The sequence below is a fragment of the Hipposideros armiger genome, unplaced genomic scaffold (assembly GCF_001890085.2).
Source record: "Hipposideros armiger isolate ML-2016 unplaced genomic scaffold, ASM189008v1 scaffold_371, whole genome shotgun sequence".
NCBI classification, from domain to species: domain Eukaryota; kingdom Metazoa; phylum Chordata; class Mammalia; order Chiroptera; family Hipposideridae; genus Hipposideros; species Hipposideros armiger.
In genome coordinates, this window is record NW_017731721.1 from 1,821,326 (window position 1) to 1,833,890 (window position 12,565).

General features: G+C 41.4%; 1 protein-coding gene across 5 annotated transcripts in view; it reads left to right on the forward strand.

Annotated features, from left to right (window-relative positions):
• Nucleotides 1-1,723: 1,723 nt before the first annotated feature.
• ATF1 (activating transcription factor 1) overlaps nucleotides 1,724-12,565 on the forward strand; it is a 49,558-nt gene continuing 38,716 nt past the window's right edge. For 2 of the 5 annotated variants that reach the window (XM_019662292.1, XM_019662293.1), the window contains exon 1: nucleotides 1,737-1,998. Coding sequence is in view for 2 of the 5 variants with exons in the window: in XM_019662294.1 (XP_019517839.1) it covers nucleotides 6,524-6,616 (93 nt within the window). In the remaining 3 variants the exon portion in view is untranslated. Of the gene's footprint in view, nucleotides 1,999-6,517; nucleotides 6,617-12,565 lie in introns of those variants that run through there. The other 3 variants (XM_019662294.1, XM_019662290.1, XM_019662291.1) reach the window with 3 other exon arrangements.

Here is a 12,565-nt window from a genome sequence, read left to right on the forward strand (position 1 = left end):
GCCAGTAGAGAGGGAAAGTTTCCAAATATAGCAATGAGGAATAATTGGCAAAGCAAGGTTACTGGGCGGGAGGGGGATGATTAGGTTTGTTTCTCTTTGTTGCCTCACTTCTGAAGTCAAAGACCTGTCCATCTGGTTTATGAAACTGTTACTATTCAGATAGAACAGTGTGCATGGTAGCCAAGACTTTGTCTTCATTTAGTTCTTCCTCAAGGTTCAGAACGTAGGTACAGCTTGTGACACTTTAATGAGAAAGAATCAGGGATGGTGGGAATATTTGTGAGTGGCGGTGTTGCATCGTATAATATCTGATTTAGACTTAAGGCACTTTACAGGTGGAAGAAGAGCTAAAGAAGTGGCAGTCCATGCACATTTTCAAGGTTTCAGTAAAATTTAGTTTCATTTTATGGTAACATTTTTCAGTTCCCCTGTCCCTCTTTTACTAATTAACATTCGTTAAGCATTCTGTATTCCAAGGAAGAATAAACAGAACCATCCTTCCAGGCACTAATGTTCTTCCGGATTCCAGAATAACTGACACTGGACAGGTTGATGTCCGAGAACCTCTTCCGCACTTGGAACCTTGATAGGGCACTTTGCTTTCCTATAATCTATGACATTTTAATTCTTTAATGTTGGGACATGAATATTATACTTTTCCTAATTTTGATAAGAAGACAAGCTTAGAGAGGTTGGATAATTTGCCTAATCAAAAATCTAAAATAAGGCCAGTTGACCTGTTTTAGCTTTTCATAGGTAGTCAATGTTTGCTGAATAACAATGGCCAAACGTTTGTGGGCTCTTCGACGTGTCTGGCACACAGTAACTCTTGAGCTTTAAATCATCTGGCTCTACAGCTCAAAACCAGGAAGGGGCTCTATATACTAAATCAGTTTCCTACATTGGAGATCTCTGAAACTAGTAAAATTTGAGCAAAATTCTGGAACTTTTTATTTTGTCAAGAACATACTAAAAGATCCTTTATCATTTGTTTATTATCACTACAAAGCCATAAAAGAACATTTTGCAAGGAAATGGATAAAGGGATTATGCAGAATAATGCATAATCCCTCCTCCAGAAAGGTAGGCACATTAAAAAATATTTTCATGTTTTTGTAATGTGTTAAAATGATGGTGTAGCATTTCATTTTACAACACTCCGTCGTAACTTTTTTCTCAAGTTTTAACAGTTGGGGTAAATCTGTGCTTCAGCGTGACACGTTACCCTCACGTTTGTTTAATCACTTTGTAGAAAATCCTTTTGTGTGGGATAAACGATCCAACTCTTAACACAACTTTATGAGGTTAAAAAGTCTGGGTGAACTGAAGCTGAGGACAAGCCTCTATGCTTTAAGTCAGATCTCTCTACAAGAAGCGTGGGTGGGTCAAGGCCAGGGACAAAGCTCTGGGCCTGATCACCCAACCCGAGAGCAAGCAGGAGCTAAGCTAGGAGCGATGCCACTAAGCGATGAAAGCTGCCCAACACCGATCGGCCTCCTGACACCACCAAGCTGGTGATGGCCTCCGAAAACACACGTGTGGGAGGAGTGCGGGCAGAGCTGAAGTGAAAGAAACGCAGGCAACTTTCACCAACTTTCGTCTCAGTAACACACTCAACAAGCGCAACTCGCCATCCCGAGGAAACGCGGCACAAGATGGCGGCGTATCACGTGTGCAACGTGATGACGTAGACGGCGGCCCGCACGGAGGCACCGCCTTAACCTCACCCCCACGCTCACTTACTCAGTTTTGCCCCCCTCCCTTACCCGCCCACGGCCTGGTGTAGATCATGCCGCCGCTGGCGGCCCTGACTGCCGCGGAAACGGTAGCCTAGGACAGTTGGCTAAGTGACACTAATTCTCCCCGCCCCCGCCAGACGCTTGAGAGGGAGGCACGTCCCCCGCCGCGTGAGGGGGTGGGGAAATAGTGAATTCGGATCCACCTGGGAGGGGGGAGTGGAAGTTCCCGCCCCGGACAGCGGCAAGGCGGCAGCCACAGGTAAGCGGGGGACGGGGGTGGGAAGTGCTCCCGAGTCCCCGGGCAAGGGGAGGGTACGGGGACGCGGCGCTGAGGGGACGCCGCGCCGGGTCGCGCGCCAGGTGGGGGTCGCGTGCAGGCAGCAGCAGCGGGGGAGGGGTGCAGAGGGCGCGCGGCGGAAGGGGGAGGGCCTGCCCGCTGTCCCCCGGCCGAGCGCGCTTCCGGTTCTCGCGCCTTGGCTGCGCTGTGCTTCTTTAGTTATCGGTCTGCTTCTCCTTCCCTCCTTCCGCCATCCCCCAGTCAAAATAAAACCTAAGACCTCCTGCCGCGGGGTAGCTCTCGCCTCTGAAACCGCTCCTCCGCGGTATTAGGCGAGTTCCCTCCGTGGAAGGTCTCGGGGTTGGGGCGGGAGTAGGGGGAGGGCGGCGTGGCCTTGGCGTCCGCGCGTTGCCCGCGAAGCGGGGCGGGAGACCGATTAATTCCTCCCGGATGCGCACACTGGGAGCCCTCGGGATGCCCGGTCGCGCGGGCGAGGGCAGAAACAGCCCTTACCTTCACGCAACTTACATTCGAGTGGGGAGACAGTGAGATATTCATGCAGCTACAAGTACACGAAACAATAACGGAAAAGTAGCCGATGAATGAGGAAGGAGAGTGTGGACTGACAGATGCTCTCGTCTGGTTTACCTCTGGACCGACGTTCAAACCTAGGAGACATGCTTTTATTTTCACCTGTATCGTAAAACTGAGGATGGTATTTCACAACGTCAGCTACGCTGTGAAGCTTGCAGCTTAAGCTCTTTAAAATTATTGTAGATGTTAGATAATGTCTAGTTATTTTTGTTAGCTTTTTAGGAGCAGTGGGCTAATAATAGTCATTGGGAGCCTTTATTGCTCCTGAGGCTTTTTCAGTGTAGACTTGGTAAACATCTCTGTCAAACTGGGCTCGTTTGTGATGAAGTTTGTACAGTTTGCAAAATACATTTTATCCTGAGAATTTTGTTACCATCAGAAATATGCTGTTTTTGCTATAGACTTGTAATGTGCACTTACTTCATTGTCTCAATTAGAATAAATTCTGTTGTCCTAAAGATGAATGTGTTAGTTCTGTTATTATTATCCTTTAAGGTTATGTTTGGTCTGCAGTATATCTGTGCAACATTACTATATCACCAGTAGGTGGTAGTCCTATCTAAAAATGCTCCCCCCACCCATGTCATCCTATTTATTTATAAGGAATTTCCAACTCTAAAGTAGGGTGTTTTGTTATCTTGTCCTGTTTCTAAAGCCAGGTTGAAGTAATTGTCTAAAGATATTTCTTTAACCATTATTTCTATCAGTTTTAAGTAGGTAAACCCAACTTAACCCATTGATATATTCAGCAGTAATAAATGTGCAAGGTATTAGTGCTATATTGGGAATAGGATGTGGTCTTTGACTCCCAGGAGCTTGCATCCTGGTGGAGAGACAGAAAGCAGGCAATTACAGTGTTGTGATAAGTGCCTTGAGAAGAGGGGGAACATGTACTGTGGGTATACAGCCAGAAATTTTAGACCAGTCTAGGGGAGTCATGAAAGTTTGTCCTGAAGAATTACTCATAGGAATAGGCCACATGAAGAGGGGGGAATAGTGTTTCAGACAGAGGGAATAGCACATGTGAAATTCTAAACAGGAAAGAAAGCAAGGCAGGCTGAAGATCTGAAAGAAAATTCAGTGTGACTAATAGGTGCAATTTTGAGGGGGTAATCACAAGTTCAGTTGTGGAAATGGTGAGCAAAAGACTCCTTGCCCTTAAGCTTTTCATAGTTCAACATCTCCTATAGGTGAGGAAACTAAGACCCTCTTCATTCATCAAATGAGAACGCTGTACTGTATTTGTTGCTGTTTACTGTTTACTGTATACATGAGGGCCTCTGCTGGGCACAGAGCATACATTCATTCACATGATACAAGCCTTGTCCTATGTGCCTTAAGACCAGGCAGAAACAGACATGCCAATAAACACAGTTCAGAGTATTAAGTAACCTCATTAGAATTATCTACAAAGTGCAGTGGAAGCATTAAGTCGGGAACATCATGTTTAGGATGTAATTTGAAAACAGTATAAATTTGCCAAGTAGACAAGTTGGGAATGTGAGCATATTCCTAGAATAAAAGAACATGGACTTTGGAGTAAAACAGTTCTGGCTTCAGGTCTTGCATTCACATCTTAATGTGAGATCTGCAATACATGACAATTTTTTGAGCCTGAAGTTAGGGAATCCAGGAGATATATTTAAAAGCTCTTATTTTAGTGTGTTTTTTTTACAAGTTTTCTAAAAAATGCCATGCCTTTACTTATATTTTCTATATGTCAGCAAGATGACAGCCTGCTGCGATTTCTCAGCTCCCCAAATTTATTTCCATTGATTTTGAAGCTAGTTGTACTGCCCGCTTGTGATTCTGCCCTACTTAGGGTTATCTCATGTTAAGCTTCAGCTGCTGCCTTGGGTTTACTTTATTTTTTACAGAAAATGCCTTTGTTTACACATAAAATTTATTTTACGTTGAGCTAGTTTTAAACAGATTGTTAACCTCAATTGTAAAATAATAGCTAGAAATAAGTGAACAAATAAAGGTTATACTCTGACAACATCATTAAGAAATACAGAGTATGTATTGTTTATAATTATATAAAACTATAAAGCTGTTTTCATTTTGGGGGAAAAATGATTAGTTGATTCCTCTTTTTAAAAAATCATAGCAAACAGTTTATCTTCTTTTCTGTAGGAAATGTGGTTGTAATAAATGTCCAAAACATTATTTGGTGACTGTAGCAGCTTTTACTGGGAAATCTGTGTTGTGTTGTTGATAATGTTAGTTTCCGTTAGATATAGGATTTCTTATTGATATTGTTAGGAGGTGGGGGAATCAGTGAGTCACAGTGAAATAGAAAAGTATCATTTCTAGTAATTTAACAAGGTTTAAAAAAATATTTTATAGCTTTCTTCAGTGCTTTAGCAGTACTTTTTTTTCTTTGCCTTATATTCTTACTTATGTCTTCTGAAATGAAGTGTTTAAAAAGCCTATTTCAATAGAGATAGTAAAATATATAATTCCATCTTTGATTCTGTCTGTTTACTCTGTGGGATTACACTTGTATTAGTATAGATTAAAAATCATTGCACTTTTCTTGAAGAAGGGACTATCCGAGGTGTAATCAAAAGATACGGTGACTGTTTAAATAAAATTTATTAAAGTAAAAGACACATTGCCATTAGTCCCCCTCAAAATACTCCTCCCTTACTTTGAACACACTTATCCCGTCATTCTTGCCACTTTCTGAAGGGGTTTTGGAAGTTCTCTTTCATGTCTTTACTTAATCCTCCATCATGACAACGCTCTGTGTCACACATCGCTTCTGGTACAGCAATTTCTGTCAAATAAAAACATTACAGTGTGTCTTCATCCACCTTATTCACCGGATCTGGCACTGTGCGATTTCTGGCTCTTCCCCGAAGTCAAAATGACCATGAAAGGAAAACATTTTAAATCGATTCAGGACATCGAGGTAGCCACGAGGTGCAACCAAAGACACAAAAGAGGACTTCTAGAACTGCTTCAGAAAGTGTCAAGAATGATGGAATAAGTATGTTCGAAGCAAGGGGGAGTATTTTGAGGGGGATAATGGCAATGTGTCCTTTTTTTTTTTTTTTCTTTTTAAGATTATTAGGGAAGGGGAATAGCCAAGTTGTTGTCCTTCAGTCTTAGTTGTGGAGGGCGCACCTAGCTCAGCTCTGCGTCTACTCGCCATCTGGCCGCCCGTCAGCAACTCAGGGCAGTTCAGCTCAAGGTGCCGTGTTCAGTCTTAGTTGTGGGTGGGCATAGCTCACCATCCCATGTGGGAGTCAAACGGGAAACCTTGTTAGGAACACATGCTCTTTTTTTTTTAACCATTTTTAAGCTCTTAACAGTTAGATTGCTACTCACCAGAGCAGAATTGTGGGAACATATTGAGTCTGAATAAATTGAGCTCAGCCCATAGTATAGAAGAGCTTTGTCTTGTTCTTCTGAAAAATGTATGCATATTAAGAAATGTCTTGGGCAACGAGTGGCTCATTGGTTAAGAGTTGGCTTGGGAGCGCGAGCTCTGAGCAGCAGGGCCACTGATTCAGATCCCACACAGTCCAGTGATACTGCACCTTCTATAGCTAAGTTGGTGAATAACAGCTCGACCTGGAGCTGGGCTGTTGTGAGTTGCCGGCTGCAGTGGGCTGCCGTGAACGGCCGCAGCCGCCGTGAGCGGCCGTCCAGTGGCCGGCGACTGATCTGCCTCACCCAGAAAGAGTACAATGATAATACCAACATGGGCCAGTGAAACGACGTCCTCCACAACTAGACTGAAGAACAAAAGGACAGCAACTTGTTCCCCTTCACCAATTACTCAACGCTGTTTCCTTCCCCAATTCCCCAATAAAATCTTTAAATAAAAAAAAAAAGTCTTAAGATTTTGAAAATTAGATCAGAAAGCATTTTTTAACTGACTTTTTCCACCTTACAGTTGATTATGGAAGATTCCCACAAGAGTAGCACGTCAGAGACAGCAACGCAACCTGGTTCAACAGTTCAGGGAGCTCATATTTCTCATATTGCTCAACAGGTAAGGCAAGGACCAGCCAAAATATTGAGCCAGTTAGGAATATTTTGTATGCAGATTAATCGGTTGTTTCACATCTCTAATTACTAGTGTTCAAAAAAGAACCAAGCAGGGGCCGGCCGAGTGGCATGTTGCTTAAGAGTTGGCTTGGAATGCCAGCTCTGAGCAGCAGGGCTCTGGTTTGGATCCCACATGAGGGCCAGTGACGCTGCACCCTCTACAGCTAAGATGGTGAACAACAGCTAGACCTGGAGCTGGGCTGCCATGAGTCGCCAGCCACGGCGTAGGCTGCAGCCCCTGCTGCAATGGGCTGCCAGCGTGAGCTGCCGTGAGCAGCTGTGAGCAGCCATCCAATGGCTGGCAAGTGACTGCCTCAGCCGGGAAGAGCGCAATGATAGTACCAACATGAGCCAGTGAAGCGATATCCCTCCACAACTAGACAGAAGAACAAAAGGACAGCAACTTGTCTGTTCACCTTCCCCATTCTCCTACACTGTTCCCATCCCTGAATTCCCCAATAAAAAAAAAATCTAAAAAAAAAAAAGAACCAAGCAAAAAAACCTAAAATGTTGCAATGCATATATGGAAGTTAAATTTTATATAAGTAAGTATCTATCAAGATCATTCCATTTTATTTTCTTTTAAATCAAGTATATTTAGTGCTTTTTTTAATAACTACTTCTCAAAACTTGGAGAAGTAGATTTCATTTCATGTGTTGCATGATTTAGATTTTATTCATACTAATTTAGTTGCTACATAAGAAAAATGAAAAATTATGTGGCTCGTTGAGCTAACTTGAAACAGACTAATAGTTTCAGGAGGTAAATCACCTTCAATACATTTATTGTGGAAATACAGAAAGTATTTTTGTTGAACTGGAAAATAGGCATATTCATTTGAGGATTGAAATTGACAGGCATGCCTATTGCAGAACTGATGATATTTTTTAAATTTCAAATTGTCTGATCCATGTACCTGACCCACTTCAAGGAAAACAACTGATAGTATTTGTCACCAGTGATAAGATTCGAACTTGCGGGCAAAAATTAGATTTGGAAAACTTGTATTCATCATTGTGAACTTGACAGTTTCCCAGTAGTTACAGACTTTTTTTTTTTTTTAAGATTTTTTTAAATTGGGGAATCGGGGAAGGGGAACAGACAAGTTGCCGTCCCTTTGTTCTTCAGTCTAGTTGTGGAGGGCGTTGCTTCACTGGCCCATGTTGGTATTATCATTGCGCTCTTCCGGAGTGAGGCAGATGGGTCGCCGGCCTATGGATGGCCGCTCACAGCGGCTATTGGCAGCTCACACCGGCTGCCGGCCACTGCTGTTGCCGGTGACCCACGGCAGCTCTGCTCCAGGTCAAGCCGCCGTTCACCATCTTAGCTGCAGAGGGCAGTGTCACTGGCCCTCATGTGGGATCTGAACCAGGGCCCTGCTGCTCAGAGCTGGCATCCCAAGCCAGCTCTTAACCAATGTGCCACTCGGCCAGCCCAAATTACAGACTTTTTAATTACAAAATTGTTTTACGAAGTCATGTATGGGTATAAGATCCATTCAGAGTGCAAGATAAACCAGCGAATTTGAATGTTAACAGGACACACAAAGTTCAGATTGTACATTGCATACAACCTTTAAGAGACTACAGCCTGTCGAGTTTTGATTTGGTAGCAAAGAAGAATATCCACAATTAATCTGAAAAGACTACTAAACCACCTGTCCTTTTTCTAACTACGTATCTCTGTGAGGCCACACTTTCTTCATATACTTTGACCAAAACAACATATGGCAATGTATTTAATGTAGAAGCAGTAAGAGAATTCAGCCATTTTCTATTAACTCAAACATTAAAGCCATTTGCAGAAATGTAAACCAGTGCTACTTCTCTCACTAATTTTCTTGGGGGAAATTTAGTTATATTAATGCAAATGTGTTATTTATGCTAACATGTGATGGATTTATGGTTGTTATTTTTAAGTGAACTATAAATATTTTTTTAATTTCTATTTTAATTTTAAATGTACATATTAATAGATAAAAACCCACATAAATAAAAGTTCTTCAGGGTCCTCAATAATTTTAGAGTGTCAAAGGGTCTTGAAACCAAGAAGTTTGAGAACCAAGGACTTAAAGGGTCACTCCTTCAAGCTTTATGAATCCTTCTGTATTATTTGGCTATATCTGTGAAGAATAACAGTATCTTCTCCAGATGGTGATGGGAAAAGAATGATGAAGTCTTTTGGTTACCCTTCTATTACTTGAGCCCTTCACAAAAATGTTTTAATTCCGTTGGCTTATATATCTTAGTTATTTTGGTTAGATGTGAATGTTTTCCAAGTTTCCTCAGAAGCATATCTACAGTGAGGTGGCATAAATGCATTTCTAAGTAGTAAGTAGTTTTACGGTAATTTTTAAAATACCATCACTGACTATATCCAAAATATTCTTGTGGCTTGACTGTTAGACTCTAAATTCTGTAAGGGAACAGTATCTAATACAACAGTACTTATTTAGTTATTTAGTATAAGCTGAGAATATAGTAGTGAACAGAAGTCTCAGCTCTCATGGAACTTAAATGTTGGTTTTGGGGAGACAGGCAATAAAACAGATATCAGTTGGCAGTTATGTGCAGTGGAGTCGAATAAAACGGTAGGAGGGATAGGGAGTTGTTGCTGGGGACAGCGGGACTTGCCTTTTTATATAAGGTGGTAAGAGAAGTCTTGGTCCATTATATGGACCAACAATTGTAAAACTCAGACTGATGTGTGTTTGGCATGGTTAAGGAACAGCAGGGAGGCCAGTGTGGTGGAAGAAGGATGAATGAGGAGAGAATGAGACAAGATGAGGCAGAGAGGTTTGGGGTGGAAGGAAGGGGAGCACCAAATAATGTGGGCTTTGTATGCCACTGGGAGGTTTTGGCTTTTAATCTGGGTGAGATGGGGAACCCCTGGAGTGTTTTTTGTTTGTTTGTTTTTTAAGATTTTTATTGGGGAATTGGGGGAGGGGGACAGACAAGTTGTTGTCTTTTTGTTCTTCAGTCTAGTTGTGGAGGATGTTGCTTCACTGGCCCAAGTTGGCACCATCATTGCGCTCTTCCTGGGAGAGGCAGAACAGTCGCCAGTTTCTGGACAGCTGCTCACCGCGGCTTGAGGGCTGCTCATGCTGGCTGCTGGCTACACACGGTAGCCCATGGCAACCCACTACAGCAGGGGCTGCAGCCTACGCCATCGCCAGCGACTCACGGCAACCCAGCTCCAGGTTGAGCTGTTGTTCAGCATCTTAGCTGTAGAAGGAAGTGTCACTGGCCCTCATATGTGGGATCCGAACCGGGGCCCTCTGGCGTCCCAAGCCAGCTCTTAACCAACGAGCCACTCGGCTGGCCCTGGAGTGTTTTGAGTAATAACATCTGACTGATATTTTCACAGGACCACTCTGGCTGCTTTGTGGAGCAGAAGCAGGAAAACCAGTTAGAAGGCTGTTAACAGTAATGTGTATGAGAGACAGTTGTAGCTTGGACCAAGGTGGTAGCAGTGATGGTGCTGAGATAAAGTTAGATTCTCAATATAATTTGGTTATAAAGTCAACAGTGTTTGCTTTTAGATTTGATATGGGTTTTAGAGAAAAAGAATCAAGATTTACTACAGTTTTTGGCTTGAATAACTGTAAGAATGGAGTTACCATTTATTGAGATAGACAACACTGGAGAATGTTTTTCTTTTCTTTTTGAGGGGATTTTAGCAATCAGGAATTTGGCCTGTTAAGTTTGTGATACTACCTGTATTAGATTTCTGTGCTGCAAAACTAACTGCCACAAATATAGTGACTTAAAACAATATACATTTATTATCTCACAGTTTCTGTGGCGTCAAAGCCTAAAGCTGAGGGTGGAATAAGAACAGGGAGAAAAAGAAAAACTCTGGCAAACCAAACTCCACTCTAAGCGGAAGGTCACACCAGAGGAATTTGAAACTGGTAGTACACTTAAGGTAATCATAACAACAAAACCCAAACCCCCGCTCAATTCCTGAATAGATTAACTCAACCCCTGGCCCCTCTCACCTCCCACTAATAGCTAGTAGAAAAGGAGGTGTGCCCATTTTCAGGCATAAATACTATTTCCTTAGTAACATCTTACACTGATACCATCACTCAGGTAAAAATTATGAAACACAAAAGCAAGAAAAAAATATCCCACTGTTGAAAAATAAAAATAATCAATACACTCAGAATGACTCAGTTGTTAGAACTATCAAATAATGAATTTAAAATAACAATGAATAACATATTAAAGGCTCTAGTGGAAAATGTGGACAACATGTATAAACAGGTGGTAAATTTCGGCAGAGGAATGGATACATGAAAGAGTCAAATGAAAATGCTAGAAATAAAAACTGTGACATAGGTGGAGTATGTTTGGGACCTTATTTGTAGGCTTGACACAGCCAAGGAAAGAATCAATAAACTTGAAGATAGGTCAACAGAAATTATCCAAACTTAAAGAGAAAAAAGTGGGAAGAAAAACAATAGAACACCCAAGAGCTTCGGGATAATATCTATTTAACATAAGTATAGATGAGATTACTATAGGGTGAGCATAGTCAGAAAGGAGGTCAGTGGATTTCACACGGGAGCTCTCTAACATTTGGAGTTTGGGGAGATTAAAAAAGGGTAGTCAGTGAGGTAAGAGGAAAATCAAGAGAAATTGGGATCTTAGTAATTAAGAATGAGGTGATAGTCAACTGTAAAATGCTGGTAGGTCAAATGAGGAGTAAAAATTAAGTATTACACAGCTGATCCTTATTATTCAAGGATTCTGTATTTGCAAATTCACCTACTTGATAAAATTTCTTTGTAACCCCAAAATCAATTATCAGAGCACTTTTGTGATCATTAGTGGACACACTCAGAGTAGTGAAAAATTAGAGTCACTTGACACACACTTTCCCAGCTGAGGTCGAGCAAGGCAGTGCTCTGTCTTATTTTAGTTCTCATTCTAGAAACAATTCTCCTTTTTGTGGTCTAGTTTGTGCTATGTTTTTTGCATTTTTGTGCTTTTTTTTTTTTTTTTGGTGATTTTGCTGGTTAAAATGGCTGAAGTGTTGCCCAAGTACAAGAAGGCAAATACATGTGTTATAAATAAGTTTCATTCAGACATGCGTTGTACTGCTAATGACTGTGAGTTCAGTGTTAATGAATTAACAATGTAGTATTTAAATAAGGTGTCTTTAAACAGAAACACGCATAAAACAAGGTTATATATTGACCAGTTGAAAAAAACATGCTCAGAGGTTTGCAGGAACCTAACCCTGTATTTTCCCTGGGAGCAATTGTTCAGAATTTGCCAGTTCAATGTACATGGTGATTTTATGGAGCATAACTACCATAAATAATAAGAATACACTATTTGACAACATGGAGTTAATTGATAACCTTGACAAGAACAATTTCAGTGGGAGCAGTGATAAAAATCTAAATGGATTCAAGAAAGCATGAAAAAAGAGAGGCAAGAGAATGAATTGACAAACTCATTGACCACAAAATGAATAGACAACTCCTTCAAGGAGCTTTGCTGCAAAATGGAGCTAAGAAATGCTGGAGGGGGTTGTAGCTTATGGAAGTTTTGTTTTTATTATTACTTTTTAAGATGGGAGGAATTAACAACCTGTTTGTGCACCAGTGGGAATGATACAATAGAAGAAAAATTTGATGATACAGACAAGAGAGGACAATCCTGGGATGATGTCCTTAAGAAGGGAAGGAGATGAGAATTGGTCTACAAGTAGAAAAATTTATATGAGTACAAGCACATCATATAAGAAAGTAAATACAGGTTAGGTGAGCAGATTGGGGAGAGATACCCTGAAAGTCGTCTTCTTTTTTTTTTTTTTTTTAAAGATTTTTATTGGGGAATTGGGGGAAGGGGAACAGACAAGTTGCTGTCGTTTTGTTCT